The 19866-nt window shown below is 37.0% G+C and overlaps 1 protein-coding gene across 3 annotated transcripts in view; it reads right to left on the minus strand.

The window, feature by feature from the left end:
* Positions 1-19866, minus strand: part of HEATR5B (HEAT repeat containing 5B) — a 48555-nt gene that overhangs the window by 21812 nt on the left and 6877 nt on the right. For 2 of the 3 annotated variants that reach the window (XM_039352305.1, XM_039352306.1), the window contains exons 8-23: positions 18687-18936; positions 17955-18110; positions 16763-17013; positions 15879-15990; positions 15167-15319; positions 13881-13980; positions 13310-13419; positions 12724-12887; positions 9758-9933; positions 8519-8624; positions 7796-7986; positions 5361-5520; positions 4067-4256; positions 1813-1982; positions 779-923; positions 45-284 (exon numbers count right to left, since the gene is read on the minus strand). In XM_039352305.1, the coding sequence (XP_039208239.1) occupies positions 45-284; positions 779-923; positions 1813-1982; positions 4067-4256; positions 5361-5520; positions 7796-7986; positions 8519-8624; positions 9758-9933; positions 12724-12887; positions 13310-13419; positions 13881-13980; positions 15167-15319; positions 15879-15990; positions 16763-17013; positions 17955-18110; positions 18687-18936 (2674 nt within the window). The remainder of the gene's footprint in view (positions 1-44; positions 285-778; positions 924-1812; positions 1983-4066; positions 4257-5360; positions 5521-7795; positions 7987-8518; positions 8625-9757; positions 9934-12723; positions 12888-13309; positions 13420-13880; positions 13981-15166; positions 15320-15878; positions 15991-16762; positions 17014-17954; positions 18111-18686; positions 18937-19866) is intronic. The other variant, XM_039352307.1, reaches the window with a different exon arrangement.

Raw genomic sequence — 19866 nt, forward strand, 5'->3', positions numbered from 1 at the left:
AATATTTTCTTCATTCATTTACCAAGTCATTTTCAGATTCTTACCACTGGATGCTGCGAGGACATCCTTACATAACATTAGCCAGTGAGAGAGCTTTTCCACTGCCAGAGATGAAAGCATATGGCCCAAAGTGTCATGAATATCAGAACACAACTTCCGATCAGTCTCACGATCTAACATTCCAAAAAGAACTCCTTCAAGTCCTGTTTCTGTTATATTAATTCCTTGATGTCTGCCATGACTATCTCTCCGGGAGCCAAGTCCTAGGGCAAAGGGATTAATATCTGCAAAACATATATTAAGTGGTACAACTTCTGAGATTTTTCTAGTGAATTATTTAACTTCATGTGCTATCATAATAGTTAATACAATGGCTACAACTAAGGAAACAAGAATAATTGTTACATTATAGTACCATAGATCTTCAATGTGTATAAAAACCTGCTAAAACTACAGCAAGATTTCATCTAGATTTTCAGTCAGACTGAATTAATCAGATATTTGATTCATCTTTCCATATCTTAAGAAGCACCCTTCAATGTTACACAAAACAGTTAATTAAAAATGCAGAGGATAAAACTGCTATTTATCTCTGCAGGCCTAGGCTCAGCAAATGCCTTTCTCTAGCCAATCAAGAGAAAACTACGAACAATCTATCAACCTGTGAAAGGAGAGAATGTTCATATTATTCGCAGAATTTTGAGAGAGAAAAATGTTTGTTGAAAAACAAAAACAGGAAACCTATTTAAGAAGTTCCACTGTTTGGTCCGATACTTACTTGTCCCATTATTCTCTTTCTCGCCAGTATTCTTTGCTAAGCTCATGGCATATTCACATACTTCTGCTGCTTCTCTTTGGGCAAGCTGCCTCAAACATGCCACTGCAGCCCTACGTAGAAGCAGGTGGGAGCTGCATAGGTGAACCTATAATCATCCAAAAGCAGCCGAAAGCACTTGGTTACTTCAAAATATTTGTACTTCTACAGATTAATGGCAATCAGTTGTTTGCTGCCTACAGATTTTATTATGTAAGATCATTTCAATCTGTGTTTCTCAACCTTGGCAACTTTAAGATTCATGGACTTCAACTCAGTTTATGACAAAGCCAAATATAATTTTTAAACAGAGATGTTAAATATCTTTCTTCCAATATTTAAATCTTTTACTTTTACGTAACATAGCAACCTCCTGATCTTTCTTCACAGAAAGAAACAATATGCAGAGTGCCAAATTATTCTGCAAGGAACTCTTTTTGAACAATTATTAATTTATTAACAATTATTCCAAAAATATTTGTGTTTTCGCCATTTCAGCAAAGTGTAACAAAAGAATTAGTTTCATAAAAGGTTCAAAAGTATACCACACTGTGTCTCATCTTCATTCAGAGGATAAAAGCATTTTAAAAATCTAAAAAATCTAAATGCCTACCTCAGACTTTCCAATGCACTCAAAAACTTACAAATTAACAGAAAGATCTATAGTTTATATATTTTATTACAAAGATAGAAAGTACATTTTATACATGCTTGCGACAAGCAGTGATCTGACAATGTGGGTATCATCATGAGCATTGTGGGACACTATTTTGGGATACTTTTGCTGACTTCCAGTGCTAAGTTTGGCAGTTCGATTCTCACCAGCTCAAGTTTGATTCAGCCTTTCATCCTTCAGGAAGTCAGTAAAATGAGGACCCAGATTGTTGGGGGTATTATGCTGACTCTGTAAACCACTTAGAGGGGGCTGTAAACCACTGTGAAGCAGTATATAAGTCTAAGTGCTATTGCTATTGGTAGGAAGGACAAAATATACTTACACAAAGACTGGGAACAAGACTGGAAAGGTTAACATGTCGTGGTGCAAACATGTGAAGCTGCTGGAGACAGGAAATGGCAGCTGCTTGAACAAGAGAGTCAGAATGATCTTGTGTAATTGCACATCCCACCAGACAGGAGGAACGAATGGTAGAAATAGTAGCTCCATTACCTATCAAAATTAACATTTTTAAATCAACTTTTATAAATTGTGAAATGAAAGACAGCCAAATGAGTATCTTGCAATTTAATACCCAAGAAAAGTACAATCCTTTAAGGCAGGGGTCCCCAACCCCCGGACCGTGGACCAGTACCAGGCCACAGCATGCCAGCAACCGGTCCGCAAAAACAAGGAAAGCCCCATCCACAGGATGCAGGCAGCACACAAAACCACGGCCCCTCTGGTCTGTGGAAAAACCTCTCCCCACATAACTGGTCCCTGGTGCCCGAAAGGTTGGGGACCTCTGCTTTAAGGAAATAAAAGGACTTAACTTAGGATATTCACTACATATTAAATAATAAATTTTTGAACATTTTCTCCCACCATCAGAAATCTATAAGATGTCTATTATTATATGTTTAAGTTCCTATAGTGTTGAAGATCTATCTATTCTTTTGGATTTTCTCTGTATATTATGGATAAATTTTATTTTGTTCCTTTTCCTGCTAACCTATCTACTAATGAATACTAGAGAACTTGTGACCTTTGGGCTGATTATTTCAGAGATATTTCCTTATCTAAAGAGAGAAATAGAATGACCACCGGAAGGGAGGGAAAGCAGTGAGAGTGGGAGCAACTTCTAACTTCTGGCAGGAAGCATTGGAAATCACAATCAAATGACTTGGCTTACTAGACAATATAGCACCACAGCAGCTTTTAATGAAACAGCCTCAAATTTGTCAAATTTCAATCTCATGAAGGTTACAAGCAATCAGGCACATGAGTGTTAGGGTGTATAAATATGTTTATACCAGTGGTTCTCAACCTGTGGGTCGGGACCCCATTTGGGGTCGAACGACCATTTCACGGGGGTCGCCAAACAAGGCTGTCTGACATTTTTCCCCCTTTTCTTTGGCCACGCCCATGGCACCCGGTGATGTATAAGTGGTTGGGGGTCACCACAACATGGGGAACTGTATTATGGGGTCGCGGCTTTAGAAAGATTGAGAACCACTGGTTTATACAGTTTTACTTCCAGTGTAATGTTTTAATCACTTCACTGTACACCATATTAAGATGCAGCTTATGCAAAACAGCCAAACAGTATCTTAAATAATAAACTGAGCTGCGAAAGGAACTGAACTCTATAATATAATTTCTGAGGGGTATTCTCCTTAAGATACATTTCGGATGGTATGAAACCTTAAAGAAAAATCTCTGATTAAATATTATTGAAAGATCAAGATGAATTCTCAGAATTTTGCTCCGAAAATGACCAGGACCCGAGGCAGTTCAAGAATCACTAGTATGGTATATCATAAAACCAGCCTAGAAACAACCGCATCTACATGCAGTTACAGTTAGATAATCTGGATTGAAGAGCCAGTTTGGTGTAGTGGTTAAAGTACCAGGCTAGAAATCAGGAGACAGTGAGTGATAGTCCCACCGTAGGCACAAAGTAGTTGGGTGATCTTGGGCTAGGCATTTTTCCCAGCCCTAGGAAAAAGGCAATGTCAAACCACTTCTGAAAAACCTGGCCAAGTAAACTGCAAGGACTTGTCCAGGCAGTCTCTGAGAATCAGAAGTTCTTAGATATAATAATGTAAAGTATATAATACACATAACATAGAATAAGACTAGAGTAAAAAAGAAGAAAAACAGAATAAAAATAGTAAACTTGCCTCTCACTTTGGATTTAAAGCCAAAAAAGTGTCTTGGAACAAACATTTGTTGGCACCTCCTCACTCCTAGAATCACAATAGCCACCTGGGGTCAACAAAATACCTGCTGGGAGTTTAAGAAGGTGCCAACAGTGTGGAAACATATGTCTGATAATGATTGTAGGTGCACTGTCAGTACCTTTTTAACTTAAACACCTATTTTCCAGGGATCATGCTTCTGCCATGCAATCTCAGGAAAATTAGTAGCTTTGTTAAGGATGTGCCAAGAAGAGCAGCACACATACTCACGTCTGCTTTGAAGAACTTTTTTTGGTTTTGGATCCAAAGCACTGTACCTTTGTATTAAATCACATGCAGTGTAATATGCATAAAACTGTAGGGAAGGTCCAATGCTTTTATTGTTTTCATACTAACCTTGAAGCTCAGGACCGACAGTAGTTATTATAGCACCTAGACATCGACCCAAACATTGGTGAACTTCTGTATGGGAGGGAGGCACTGTCAGAAGTAAGGTAAGGACCAAAGATAGGGTAGGCTCCACATAGCCACGATACATTGGTCCGCTGGAATCCACTATCAGAGCAAGTGAATGGAGAGACCATGTCTAGAAGAAGAATGAGTAATTTAATCATATGCTTTCATCTGAATTAGGATCCTTAAAAGGCTACAACTATAGGTAGTCCTCCACTTACAACCACTCCGTTTAGGGACCTTTGGAAGGTACAACGGCACTGGAAAAAAGTGACTTCTGACCTTTTTTTCTCACTCACAACCATTGCAGCATCCCCAGGATCACATGATCAAAATTCACTTGGCAACTGCCATGTATTTATGACGGTAGCACTGTCCTGGGGTCATGTGATCACCATTTGTAACCTTCCCAGCTGGCTTCCGGCAAGCAAAGTCAATTGGGGAAGCCGAATTTGCTTAACAACTGCATGATTCACTTAACAACGGCAGTGGTTTGCTAAGAACTGTGGCAAAAAGGTTATAAAATGAGACACAACTCATTTAACCACTGCCCCACTTAGCAACAGAAATTTTGGGCTCAACTGTGGTCGAAAGTCGAGGATATCTATATAATAAATGGATTCTCAAATTATATACTAACATCATTAACATCTCTCTCTAGATTGGGAACTGTACAGGAACTGCCTATTATAATGATAATTAAAGAAACGTAAATGTCCCTATGCCTCACAAAACAAGAGCAAGCAGACTAACAAATATAATTTATGATTTCTAGCCGACAGTTCTATAACATACACGTAATAGTTTTTTTTAAATTCAGCTGTTTACAAAAAGGATAACGAATAAAGATTTTAAAGCAAGAAGTTTGCCTTATTATGTTAAAAATATTTTATTACAAGAGTCATGCTAACTTTAATGAGTGGATTTGCTGAAGCAAGTTTGCAGAAAACCAAAAAAGTCATGCTTCTTAAATGAATAGCAGAGAGACTATACGCTTGTGTGAAGTCCAAAGCATATCTGAATATTTTTCAAAGCATAAATATTATATTCCTATCATGTATGTTCATACAATGTAATCAGACATGTCAAACTCGTGACATCACGTGACGTCGCGCAACATATCAGGACGGTTTTGCCATTGCTGGCAATGGGGTGGGTGCGGCTTCCAGATGAAACGTCCGGCCTGCGGGCCGGCAGTTTGACCCCCCTGATGTATATGAATGCATATTAATTTTACCTGAACTTCAGGAGAGGTTCCATCTTGTGCTAGCGCTAACAGAATGCTGACACTGGTTTTCAAATGCTGCCCAGAACCTATTCCACCAACATAGCGATGCAGACACCCAAGGGCCAAAGAGTGGCCAGTTCTTGAAACAACATCTCTAGCAGATTTCAACCTGCCAATATTTTTTTTTTTAAAAAATCATTAAATCCATTATTTTAAACAAAATTTTATAATTAAATTGTTAAAACCTGTTTATACTTCTAAATAACTCCATTTCCCCATTAAAAACATACTTTTAAAAATTCCAACAATATTAGAAAATTAATGTAGGATAGTAGCAATTGGGTCTAAGCTTTTGTCTTCATTATTATCTTCACGATTTTCTTCAGGGGTATCTTCCTGATATTTGTAATATAAAGCATTTATGAATAATTTACTAAGTAAATGAATCTGGGCTAAAAACTGAATCAGAAAAATGTTCTGAATTTTTCCCTCTTTCTTGCTCTCACTTCTTCCCTCATTTTTTTCACATACATAAAAATGTTCCATATTGTAGTGTTAAACCTAACAAATGTTATAATCATTTAAATCATTTGGAATACACAAATCCCTTATTTTTCTACAACCATGAACTGATATAAAATAAATACAATTAAAAGAATTGTAACTCTGGAACCACAAACCTTCTCTTTAAATTGATTTTCTTCCTTTTGACTCCACACGATTCCAAACTTTTAGAATACTTAGAACCCAAAGCCAATCAAGTTATCTGGACACCAAAATTAGCCATGTATTTGCACAGACACTCCCTTTCGGGCAGAAAACAAATGAAATAAACTGGCATTTTTGTATTCTTTTTCAAAGTAAGATCCACTGAACTGAAAAGTATTTACACCTTCTGAATTTGTTTGGGGTTATGTGGCGATAATCTTGGAAGAAAGCAGCAGCAGAGTTTACAACAGAATCTCTTTGTCTAAGTTGCTCAAGCTGTGCTAAGATATCTCTTGTACCAAGGCACTTGCCCTGCCTACTGCCAGAGAGGCTGTAACTTCTCTTCATTGAATAATGTCTGCTTTCAAACACTGCTTGACATGCCACATTTGCATCTGAGTCCATAATTGAAGCAACAAGGGCTTTTAGTCAAGCAGTTAGGTAGGAACTGTAATGGGAGGAGGGCTGGATCTCATTTACTATTCATTCCTAATCCATTTCCAAGCAGTCACTCGGTCTCTACTACCTCAGGATCCAGAACCACAGCCTTGCCAGTTGCCACTCATCCTCCTAAATTCTATCCCTAAATGGCCGTAGTGGGTGAGAGAAGGGGGACAAAAACTGCATAGCATCATAGCAAGCTTACCTTGGCACAAAGGCCACACTTCTTTTTAATCAACCAACTAAGGAAGTAATACTGATCAACTTCATTTATGTGCATTCTTACAGCCAAATTTTTCCAGTTATAGTTTATTCAGCCAAAATTATTGTCATATTATTGTTATAAACAGTTCATGTATTAGCAGTTTTGAATATTCACAACTGTTACCTGTAGACAACATTTGGGCATACAAATAAAAGATCTTCACATATCCACATTTTGGCTTCCATTTTATTTCTTTATATGTGTACAAACTGCAGATGGGCTTTTACATATCTGCAAAGCATGTCTTTCTTTTTCAGAATAGAGTTAGATTGTCTGCATAGTATATTTGTTACTTTTTCTCACTTGGTTATAACAGATCTTGCTGGATCAGCCTGACTGTAAGGTTCTGAGTGGCTATCTTTTGGTATCTGGCTGCTTTCTTCTCTAGAGCAAATTAGTTGGCTGGTGATGAAGAATGTTGCCTTCATCATGCCAAATGTCTTGTGGTAGTTTCTTACGTTTACATGATTTTCAGTGTCATAAGAACCTCTTAATTGGGTTTAATATGGCTGCTGGAGAGTGCTTATGGCTTGCTCCAATGGGATTGGGCTGAGGTAGTATTTTTTTTTTTTTTGAAACCTTAGAACAGGGGTCTTCAAACTTGGCCCTTTTATGACTTGTGGACTTCAACTCCCAGAATTCCTCAGCCAGCCATGCTGGCTGAAGAGTTCTGGGAATTGAAGTCCACAAGCAATAAAAGGGCCAGGTTTGAAGACCCCCTGCCTTAGAATAAACTACTAATGATAGAAGCTGGTACTGCTCTTGCAAGCAGGAAGACACAGCCTCTCTTGGCTGAGGAAAATGAGCACAGACTCCAGAATCTAACTACTCGTTATTCATGGTTTCATTATTCATGGTTTTATGAATGATTTGGAACAGAACCTCTACCAATAATAAGAGTCATACATAGTTTATATATTTTTCATATGTTGTACAAAAGTAGACAATTTTAAAGAATAAACAAAAAAGCCCAAACAGAAGTAATATTTAGCATAGTTCTTGTTTTACTTAAGGTAAAATTACAACATACTTATCAAAGCTGTACTGAGCCATTCTGGCAATGAAAGTTGCTTCCCCAACCACCTGTGCCATTCTGCCCAGAGCTTCTCCTGCAGCACATCTCAAAATAGGATTCGGATTGTCAAGTGCTCCCATTACGAGAGTCAAAGCAGACTTGCGGACTTCTTCTGGTCCTAAGGTACTTTTGTTCTCAGCCAAGCCCTTTTACAAAAGGTAATACTTTAAAACATTATCTAGAGCGTCTTTAAAGCAGTCATTGATTACTTTAAGAAAATACATTTATGAATGAGCTCTGATATACTCGCTTTTCAGCATCTTACAAATCATTACATTTTAATTATAAAATTATCGTTGTGTGTTCACTTTACAATCCATCTTTCCACCCAAAGGGCACTCAAGTCAAGTAACAATAAAACCGTTGTTTAAAGGGTGATAAAATTATTAACATCACTGTGTGCTAATTAAACTAAAAAGGCCTAGCTCAGGGGTCTTTAAACTTGGCTCTTTTATGACTTGTGGACTTCAATTCCCAGAATTCCTCAGCTAGCATGCCTGGCTGAGAAATTCTGGGAGTTGAACTCCACAAGTCATAAAAGGGCCAAGTTTGAAGACCCCTGGCCTAGCTGAAGCAACAAGTCTCTTACTAAAAACCAACAGAGCAGGAAAAGCTCCTAAGAGTCCATTCCATTATTTGAGAGCAACACTATAGTTTCATATTTTGAAGTAGATTTACCTTTAGTGCACTGAGAACAGCAGTAAAAATATTAAGCTGCACTGCTTGTTGACGAATGCCTTTTGCCTGTTTGATGCATTCTGCAAAATGATCCAACATCTGTAGCCTGAAAATAGAAATATGAGGAAACTAGTATTCAAATAGCAACCATCCACATTCCAGTAGTAATAGTTGCTAAATATCTTGACACTTTAAAGCAGCTTTTGTCAGATATGAATTAATGTAATTAGAATTAACTCTGAAGTTTACTTTGTTTACTTCTAAAAATCTAGTCTTGTGCTGCCGAGATTCACTGCAGCTGTGGTGAAACTTGGTTTATTTAATCCAGAATGGCATAATCACTTTTAAGTTTCTTGGAAATAAATGAATATGCTTTAACTTATTGCTGAACAACTTAAAGTAGTTCTTGCACTGAAATTATCATTTAATTAATTCTTTTTCCTATAGTGTGATATCTTAGGTGTGCAAGTGGTGGGGGTGATATTTTGACTTTCATTTATTCAAAGGAACCTTATGAGTCATTAAAAGCGCATTCATTGTATAATGATGAGGAAGAAAGTTGTTTCTCTTTAGTTTTATCAGTAAATGTCTCCTGAGTGCTTCATTATACAATCACCCTCACAAAGGATACCAGTATTTCTCGTCTTTTAACTATACTAGTGATTTCTTTTTCTTCCATCCAACTTTAGCTGCCTTTCTCCTCACCTAACTCCATCACCATCCCCTACAGTTCCCCAAATTCTCTTAGATTTCTAGTTGCCTTCCACATTTCGAAGTATCCATATAATTCTTTAATTTCATCAGTATGAACTTTAAGTCATACTGGCTAGCCATTCTGGGTATTACAGTCCTAATACATCTGGAGGGCATCAAGTTGGGAAGGAATGCTTTAGCCCCTTTTGAGGAAATATGCACACTGATAACATGTGGAAACCAACAGTTGTATTGGAAATAAATGTAAGGTCAGAGAATTTCTAGATAAAAATTACCTTTGAATGTCAAATAAGATGGAACTCCTGCTCATTATAGCCATTTTATCACATTTAGATAATTAGTATGCTAATCAAATAACATACAAGGCACTTCCGCTAGCTTTCTCCAAAAGATAAGCTGTAACATTTGAAAAATTACAAAACTGGAAAAAGGATAACTTATCTTTGTATGATTCTCATTTTGATATTACTGAATGAAAGAACACCTTGATGAGGTATAGAAGTGTTAGCTTTTATTATAACAAACCTGTGTTTGGAGGACACATGAGGGAAAACAACTCCAAAGAGAGCCACTGAGGCATCAATGACTGATACTCCCAATGGAAGAGGACCTGGCACTGCTTCTCCAGCTGGAATGCGCAAGTAAATGGAGGAAGGATCATGTTCTAGAGCACCACTACCTGAGGCACTGTTGGGCTGGAGCTGTAAAGTATCAGCACATTTGAAATCAGAGACATGTATTTTTTATCCCATAATATTTCATATCAGCTAAAAAATGTTGTCCTAGTTCAGGGATAGGCAACCTTGGCTCTTTTATGCTCATGGACTCTAACTCCCAGAATTCCTGAGCCAGCCATGCTGAGGGGAAAGGGAAAGTTTCCAAGCTGAGCCATGCTGGCTCAGGAATTCTGGGAGTTGAAGTCCATGAGTCATAAAAGAGCCAAGGTTGCCTAGCCCTGTCCTAGTTAAAAGAGTACTCTATGGGGACTATACAATGCATTTTCAGTTTTTGTAGAACAATTATATCCCCAAATAAGTATATCTGTTATTCATTACCATTTTTCATTATCAGAGAATCAGACTGTTGATAGGGGCCTTGGAGTACTTTTAATCCAATCCCCTACAGAATACAGGAATCCTGATACCATTGTGAACAAATAGATGTCTAGTCTTTTCTTGAACACCTCCAGTGATGAAGCACTCACAACTTCAGGAGTCAGGCTATTCCACTGTTTAATAGCTCTCATAGTCAGGAAATTCCTTCTTAGTTCAAGTTCAGATATCTGATTGTAAAGACTCTACCCACCGGTTCTTGTCTTATGCTTAGATAATGGGAAGAATAAATCTACTGCCTCTTCCCGGTGACATCCCTTCATGTATTGGAAGACTGCTATCCTGTCTCATATTACCCTTCTCTTCTTGAAGGTAAGCAGACCAAGTTCCTTCACAGGATTTAGCCTACAAGAACCTTACCATCTTTGTTGTTCTTGTCTGCACTCGTTCCAATTCCTTAGCATCCTTTTTGTACTGTAGTGACCAGAACAGGGTATAGTATATCAGATGTTGTCTGACCAGTGCACCATAAAGCAGTGCTATAAATAGCATGACAATACTGTGCCTCTGTTGATACAGCCATAAACTGCATTGTTTATTTTAGCAACTGCAGCACATTCTTGTCTCACCCTCAATCTATGGTCTACCAAGACTCCACCTCTCTCTTGCAAGTACTATTGCTAAGCCAAGTACCATTTATCTTGCACATGCACATCTGGTTTTTTCCTTCCATGTAATAGAGAAAGTCTATGTTAGTGGTGGGCCCTTCAGCTCAAGCAAAGTGAAGACCTTCTCATAGGCTGCATTATTCAGTGAAATGGATTCAATCATATAATTATCAGTATGGCATGAAATTCCTGAGTTATTCTGAAATAGAAACTACACAACATACATTTTCATCCAAAGTTTCTATCTGGAATATTTATTTATTTGTATCCTGCCTCTATTATTTTTACAAATAACTCAAGGTGGTAAACATATCCAACACACTATTTTCCCATCAACAATAACCTGTGAGGTGGGTTGGGCTGAGAGAGTGACTGGCCCAAGGTCACTCAGTTGGCTTTCATGCCTAAAGTGGGATTAGAACTCATAGTCTCCCGCTTTCTAGACTGGTGTCTTAACCACTAGACCAAACTGGCTTTCTAAAATATAAAAAGGAAGTATACGTCACAATGTGTAAAAACTAGAGAAGCACAGCACCCAATAACTATAGAAGGTGCAACTTTGTATCTTTACTAGAACCTTCTCCGCTTCAGTTTTTAGCCTGAAAAATAGTTTTATCCCAGAGCTGTAACTATATTAAATACTATTTATAGTGCAACATTGAAGTGCAATATTAGGGGCAGCACAATGGTGAACAGAATGTGAAGGACGTATGTATATAATGTATGTTCTTATTTGTGGTTTTTACTTGTGTGTAGTGTGCACTATGAACAGCACTTAATTTCATTGTTACACAATGACAATAAATATTATTCTATTCTATTCTATTCTATTCACAATGTACAATATGCTTTAGGGTCAGACAAATATTCCTATACATTTAAAGGCAACTTGCTAGAAATAATTATCAATTTCTTATATGGTGCCTTAACATATTGCAAGCCAAGTGTTGCACTGTATTTCAGCTCCTACTAAAAGTACTGCTGTAGGGAACCTGAAGCAGGAGCCTTTAGTGATATTGGAAATTATACTGTATGCACTATGTCTAATTTCTGCCTCTCTAAGTACCCAGATGTGGGATTGCCAGCAGCAGTCTCTACACTTTATAAGAAGGTATTTTTGCAAGCAGCATCAAATGAATGGGGAGGAAAAGATGCCATCACTTCAAAAGTTATGGATTTTCTCAAACATTAATAACAATATAATTTTTTCCAATACTTCCTCTAATATACTAGTCCATATTCCCAAAGCAGAAGTGAAAGCTGCATGGTGAAATAAATGGGGAAGCCCAAGATTTAGGGAAGTTGTATATCTGCTATAAAACAATTAATTGGGTTAAATATGTCAGCCTATATCAGCCATGGGGGACTATTGCTCTCCAAATATTGCTTCACTAATATTCCCATATTAGCCAGGGCTATGGAGAACTGGGCTCAGTACATCAGGAGTCTCAAAAGATCTTTTCATTTCTTTCATATTCTTAGCTTTACTGTTCTGGAAACTGATGGGGCAACTCTGGAAGGATTGAATGCAGAACCCATTTTATTTTGGGGTGGCTCCATTTCGGTATCAAATGCCCATCCAGCCATCCAAGCTCAACTTTAGTAAATAAACAGTTTCCCTAATGAATTTATGTCTTAACAATCTGACTAAGATTTAACATGCTAATATTTTAAAAAACTGAAAATGTGCAATTTATTTGTCACACACATAACAAGTGTGTAATTAAAAGCAATTGACACTTGGAAAGGATTTGAAAACAAGATCGGATACCTGATCTTCAATTGATTTATGGTCTGTTTCTTGCAGCCAGGAGCCAAGAAGAACACTATCATCATAGTGGCAAAGTGATCTAAGCAGGGAGGTGGTTGTATTAGCAGAATTGTCTGTTAGAGTAAATTCTGCCACCAGCTCCCGAAGAAGTGGATTAAAAGATCCTAGAGCAAAACAATAAAATACAGTTTTTACACAGGCCATTAAACAACAAGCATCACATGATTCAGCCTAGTTTTAAAACAGAAAAAGCAGAACTAATAATATTCTGATCACATGAAATCCCATGGCAAAATACTGTGTTACAGAAGCTTCAGTAGCTTTGTACGATGAGCAATTCCCCCATAATATTTCTATGATTATAAGGTCATTATTTGAACACAACTCCTAGAAAGTTGCAGGAAATGTTATCTGAGAGTAGGACTACTATGCATGAAAGTGAGTATATGGGAGCACAGAGTTCTCCTGCTGAACTTTCTGTCATTTAAAAAAATAGAGAAATAAAATGTTTACAAAGCTTCTACTTCATATTAAAGTGGTATATTTAAGAACAGGAGAGATAGTGGGGGAAAAACGTGAATTTTACCTTCATATGTTTTTGATGGTAACAAAGCCAAAATGTCATAAAGCCTTAATCGAACCATTGCTGCACTTGCCTTCAGATGTGCTCCATGGGCTTTAATTACAGAAGGAATGCTATCATGTTAAAAAAAACATGAAAATTACCATTACTTCAAAAAGCTATTTAATTTATACTGTAGATACAGAATACTGGGAATAAAACCACCTTTTCCCCTATAAACTTTGGAAGATATGTGCCAGTAGAGGAACATGTTATTTTGCCCTTTGAAATTACAGAGGGAAAATTGGTGAGATCAAAAGGTACTGAGAGAGAAGGCAGGGTATTAATGAACTTATTCTATGTTCATCACCCATATGTATATGAGCTCTCTTTCACATGAATTTATTACAATTTAGCCATCCACGTCCACATATCCATCTGGAGAGGGGAAAAATAAAAAAGATTAACAGAGGAGGAGAGAGGTTGATTAGTGGTTTAATAAGAAAACAGATCACAGATTGTGTTCTATTAGTGATTAGGTAGACAAACTGATTATAAAAGAAAACTAGTTTCAATTTCTAAGAAACATACTTACTGAGACATCATTGTCATAGCACATTCAATAGGTGTCATCAACTTTCGAATAACATCTTCTGTTAGAAGTTCAGGGCAGTGGGCAACAAAACTCCTCATAGCTAGCAACAAACAAAAATAGTAGAAATGCTAGCTTTAAAAAATCAGTGTAAACATATCCATCAAATATATAATGCAATGGACAGCTGAGTTGACATATGTTCAAAATAAAATTACTGAGGGGAAGAAAAGACATACAGAGCCATGGTGATGCAGTGGTTAGAATGCAGTATTGCAGGCTAACTCTGCATTTCAGGAATTTGATTCAGACCGGCTCAAGGTTGACTCAACCTTCCATCCTTCCGAGGTCAGTAAAATGAGGACCCAGATTGTTCGGGGCAATACGCTGATTCTGTAAAGCACTTAGAGAGGGTTGTAAAGCATTGTGAAGTGTTTACAGTATATCAATCTAAGTGCTATTGCTATATGTCATTATCTCTTTCTCTCTCTCTCAGAAACAGGGCTCTCTGCTCAAACTACAGCTTTCCACTAAAAAAAAAAAAGTTAAACTGGCTACACACAAACACACATACTGTCATGGTTCCGATAGATGAGACCAGAACTCCAAGGCAAAAGGTTTCCTTAAAGAATATATTTATTGGCTACAAAGTATTGGCAGGATCAAAAGTGAAACCAAGAGTGAAATTCTCTCCCAACTGTTACAAAGTTACAAAGTTGAACTTCCCACCTCAGTAGTATGTCATAAGTCACATTCCCCAATAAATTATGTTGGCGGGCTTTCTAAGAGAAAGCTCAGCCCGCCAAAACCCAAGCAGCAATGACCTTGGTTCCCACAGGACAACTTAATGTTATGTCTACCATTAAAAGCACACATCCCTCCTCCCAACTGTGACAACCGAAAACGAAGTTGCAGCGTTGACACATACATAATATGGTCACCTAACAAATACAGTGCTCAATTCAATTATATTTGTATCCTGTTAAAAAAAATTAAGAACATCCTATCCTATTCCTATCCATACTCATATACTAGCATATTCCAAACATGAATATGATGGAATACAATCCGGCTGCATTTTTCCAAATGTATTCTTAATATTTTGCATTTCAATGGTCATAACATATGTACCAGTTCCTTCACTTTGTCACAAGGAATCAACATCTAAAGATTATTCAGAATAGCGTTTTCAGTCCTTTTGATTCTGGCTAATTATTTTATTCATAAAATATAGAGTTAGGCTGGCTGAAATAGTACTGGACAAGGTACTGTATATTTGAGATTCATACCACAGAGAGCTCCTGCGCGTCCTTCCAGTGTTACTTGCCATGTAAAGGAATCTCCACGAGCTTTTTCAGCTTCTAATTCCTTTAGCGAACGGGGAAATACATTTCGCCACAGTAACAACATTTTAGGAAGATGGTAACGGACAACTGAAGGACCTACCAAGAACACAAATGATACTGGGGCTTAATAAATCTTCATGAAAGATAAAGCCAAAGAATTCTAAACAGACTTCAGTGCTATTTGTAGATGGCATTTTCAAAAACCGACTTTATATTTTATATGCCACTTTGACAAATTTTAATTAAAATAGAATTATCTATTAAAATAAATAACTTGTAGAGTAAATTTAGGAATCTTACTGTAATTATAATTGATTTTAAGGTTATAGAAATATTTGTACCTTTATAAATATGCTTACATATTAATAACATTAAACGATTCAAATCAACTAAAGCTAACTTTAATATTCTGTTATCCTTCAATGTGCTAATTGTAATTTAATACTCCTAGCTACTGATCAGAGTATATTTCTACCTAGACTTTTACTTCATAACGAAAGCAATCTGGCATGGTAACTGCACTTTCAAAATAATATGGATTTTGGTAGCAACAGCAGAACCTGATAATGTTTAGCATTAAAGAGATAGTGACAATCTTGCTGCGAAGTGCAAGTCAGACTGTGTTGCTAAAAGAAAGGAGTGTGTGCATACACACCTAAAGTCATTAGAGCACCCAGCAAAAGCCACCCAGCCTGGGTTCGCTGTAAGGACAGCCTGCTATTTTGTGCAGCAGTCCGCAAGAGATCCTCAGCAATGCTAACAACCATCTAAAATAAAGGGAAAATCAACTTAGAAGTGAATTAGAAAGCTTCTTAATAAAACTCATAACCTAACCTTAACACAGGATAGAAAATAAAAACTTTATTTAATATTAAGTTAATTATTATTCAAGTTATTTTTTCCTTTAAACAGTAAAATGAAGAAGTCAAACAAAAGAAGGGGTTGGTTGAGACTCAGGGCAGGCAAACAAAAAGATTACTAAAGAAAAAAAAATCAAGATATGGAAAGCGATAAGAGAAATGCCCTGAAAAGAAGAGCAAAAAAGAGGAAATGCTCCAACGTCAAATGAAATTTGCTTCTATTGTTGTGACGAAAAAGGTATTTACCCAGGAATAAGCACTATTCTGTAATAAAAATGAGCATGAGAGTATAAAACTCCTAGACTCGGCTAGAGCAATTTAAGAGGTCAGATTAAAAAGAAGCAACTTAGTATCTTATAACTAGGAAGGAGCAATCATAATTTCAAAAGGGATCCTTCCTAGTTTTGAAGCATAACAGTGTTTATAAAAAGGCATTTCCTTTTTGGCATGGCTAAGATATTTCAGGTTCACAGAGAAGTACATGTTCCTTGGTAGCTATAGCTTGAGCTGTTCAGACTTTAAACCTTGAATATAACGGGGAAACTAACATTCGGGAAAGCAAATCTTTGAATGCAATTTCTTTGGAATATTCCATTAAATAGCTCATGTTACTTTGTGACAGCCTCCTTCTCCACCCCGGCATAGACAAAACAATGCAGAAATGTATTAATAATCTCACCTTTCCTTTGGCGTGGGGGATGCCTAGAGAACATTGATGAACTCCACCTAACAAAGCAGCCATTGCAAAACTGTACCCGCTAACAGCTTCTGGGGAGGTCTTCAGGTTGTTAAGCCTTTCTGCACACCGGTCCAATAACGGAGTCAGCTGGAAAGGCAAAGCCACAGCCACACAGCGCAAACACCATGCAGCAGCAAGTCGAGCAGCCATACTCGGATGGAGAAGAACTGAAGTAACAGTCTCAAGCAATCCTGAAAACAAACCAGAGAAGAAAATATTTTGAGGAAACTACCAAAACATTTATTTGTAGTAGATTTGGTCAAAGAAAGAAGTTGAAATGAAGTAAATCTTTCATACTGAGTAGCAAAAGATACTAGGCTATCTATTTTTGATGCTTTAAAGTCTTAAAAACATCAAGAAGCATTTAACACAAAGCACTCTTTGGACACCAAATTCAGATTCAATGGCTATAGTCTATCCTGGAAAATACGCTTTTTCTGCCTTGGTGGTTCACTAGCATGATAATTTTTCTTTTTATGTAGGAAACAATTTTAACGAACCACCCAGATTTCTGATCAATATATGTACTACGTATTATCTAGATTTCTATGGCCACCTTTCCCACCGTAGCAACTCTGGACACTGAATAAAGCTGAAAATAGAAAATACAATTCTTTTTTTTTTTAAACTATTAAATGGCTGAGCATAAAAAAGTCAAAAATCACACCCAATCCCAAGTCTCTGTTATGCTTTATATTTTTATCTTTATGCGTTATTGCTTATGCTTCATCTTTTTGATTATGCTGATAAATAAAACAAATAACATCAATAAAATCAATATTTTAGTGTTTTATTATTTTGATTATATTACATTCTTAAATCTGTAACTATTATATCATTTTCCTATTATTAATTGCCCTGATGCCTTAGAAAGGTGGAAAACTGAACTTTAAGTAAACAAAACAAACAAAAGTGTATTGGTAATTACCTATTCTATCCACTTAATCAATTAAACTTCCCATCACTTGGATGAAAACTAGAAAAGCCCAAAACATCTCATTTTCACTGGTACTTAGGTTTATATTTCACATCGGTATTACATTACATACATAATTAAATGGTAGAAATAAATAAATAAATAAATTTATTAAATATTCTTAGTGTGTATAGCATGGCAATCTGAATGATTTACCTATAGAAGGTTCCTGTATAAGTGGTGATGCAGTAGCATTCAGGCTTTGAACTAAACTTCCCAGCTCTTGAAGAGCACAAACCATGACATGCTGACTTGCGGCAACTTCTGCTGCTCCTGATTTGTTTTCAATATTAGCATCATTCACAACTGTTTCTGTCAAAGTAAATTAGGAAATGGTGAATAATCCAGCATTCCGTTACACTTAAAACGCACTGCTTTGGACTGGGTTCCCAAAAAGTATTTCAGAGTGCACGAGGAAGAAGCCCACGGACCCTCCTTCCCTAACTCAAGTTCCAGAGATCTTCAAAATATAAGTATGAGATGGATGATGCAGGGTGAGGAGGAGGATGTGGTGTGGGATGGGGATGACATAGGCAGTGGGGCGCTACAACGTCCCTGCAGCCAGCTGTAAGGGTGAACAACCATGGGAATGCTGTAGTGGCCTTAACTTTGGGACTGAGTCATAAGTAGCTTTTGGGGGGGGGGAATCCCTTGTGACTCTGGTTATAAATCGAGGACTACCTGTACAGCATTATATTTTCACAGTCTTTATTCTTCAGGTACACAATTGTTGCAAATGATCTCATTTATATCATAACCACATAAGCCAGTGTCATACACGCGTAGCTCAATAAATTTGAAAACTAGCACCTCCTTATCCTAGAATTCAAAAGATTGGACAAGGATAGTAAAAACAATACATGCCTACACTAAAGTTTGCTCTCTTACCTACTGCCTTCATCTGTTTATCAATAGCCTGACAAATATCTTTAGCAGCAGCAATCTGTGCCTTCTCTCCCAATAAACTTCCTATTGTCGCTCTGAGGATAAACGAGACACATCTTCGAGAGTAGACAGCTTCTACATGAGTTTGAGTTGCACGAGGATGAGAAACCAAATCCAGTACATGTGACAAGAAGGTTGCAAAATTGCGTTCTAGCCACTGACCTCCTAGGGTTGTGACAAAGACAACATAGGCCTGAAAATTCAAAATTATTAAGTTACTTAAGGTATATGGGATTTGTATTCTGAATTTAAAATTTTATTTACATTTTTTACCTTCAATTCTCTAATATCCCCATCCCACCCCTTAAAACCATATTATGTTTGTTTCTGAAGTGAAAATACCAGATCAGGGCCTCTAATACAGGGGTGTCAAACTGCCGGCCCATGGGCCGGTTTCATCATACCGGAGCCGCGCCTACCCCATTGCCGGCAATGGCGAAAAAGCTTCGAGACATCGCGAATTTGACATGCCTGCTCTAATATTACAATCACATAGGTTTATCAAGCTCAGTTAACACCTCATCTATGATGAAAACTAATTATAATTTCTATAACTAGTTCTCATCATAGTTATAGTTTTAGTATAATAATAATTGTAATATTGTGATCATATAAGACAATCTCATAGTATATGGCCTCAAGGTTGTTGGAAGCCTTCAAAAGTGAGGGTTTCCAACAATTTGTTGAATAGGACTATCAGAGTTTGAGCAAAACCTTTTTCTCAGGAACTTAACCAGCATCTTCACTGATCTACTAATTTAAGCTACTCAATTGTATAGCATATTATAGCTAGATCCTGAAGGATGAGGCCTGTAGCATTCCACGTGGGATTTTTATTCTTTAGCATAAACAAGTAAGTAAACAAATTTTATTCACTGCTACTTGTTACTGCTGTTGAAAAGGCTCCACATTTCAAAAGAATTCTATCACTTGCCTTTTCAAGAAACAGCCCAATGCCCACTGGGCTTACTTGAATACTTCTTTGAATCTCAATATATACTTATCTTACAGCTGGAGCTGTAAGAACTTAAGTGTAAAATAATGAAAAGCAATCTTTATATGCTTATTAGTATATACATAACTAGTTTCTACAATTCTATGAAACCTGGGTTTTTTTAGTTTC

Source organism: Crotalus tigris, unplaced genomic scaffold, assembly GCF_016545835.1.
Source record: "Crotalus tigris isolate CLP2741 ecotype Arizona unplaced genomic scaffold, ASM1654583v1 scf7180000018420.1175843, whole genome shotgun sequence".
NCBI lineage: Eukaryota > Metazoa > Chordata > Lepidosauria > Squamata > Viperidae > Crotalus > Crotalus tigris.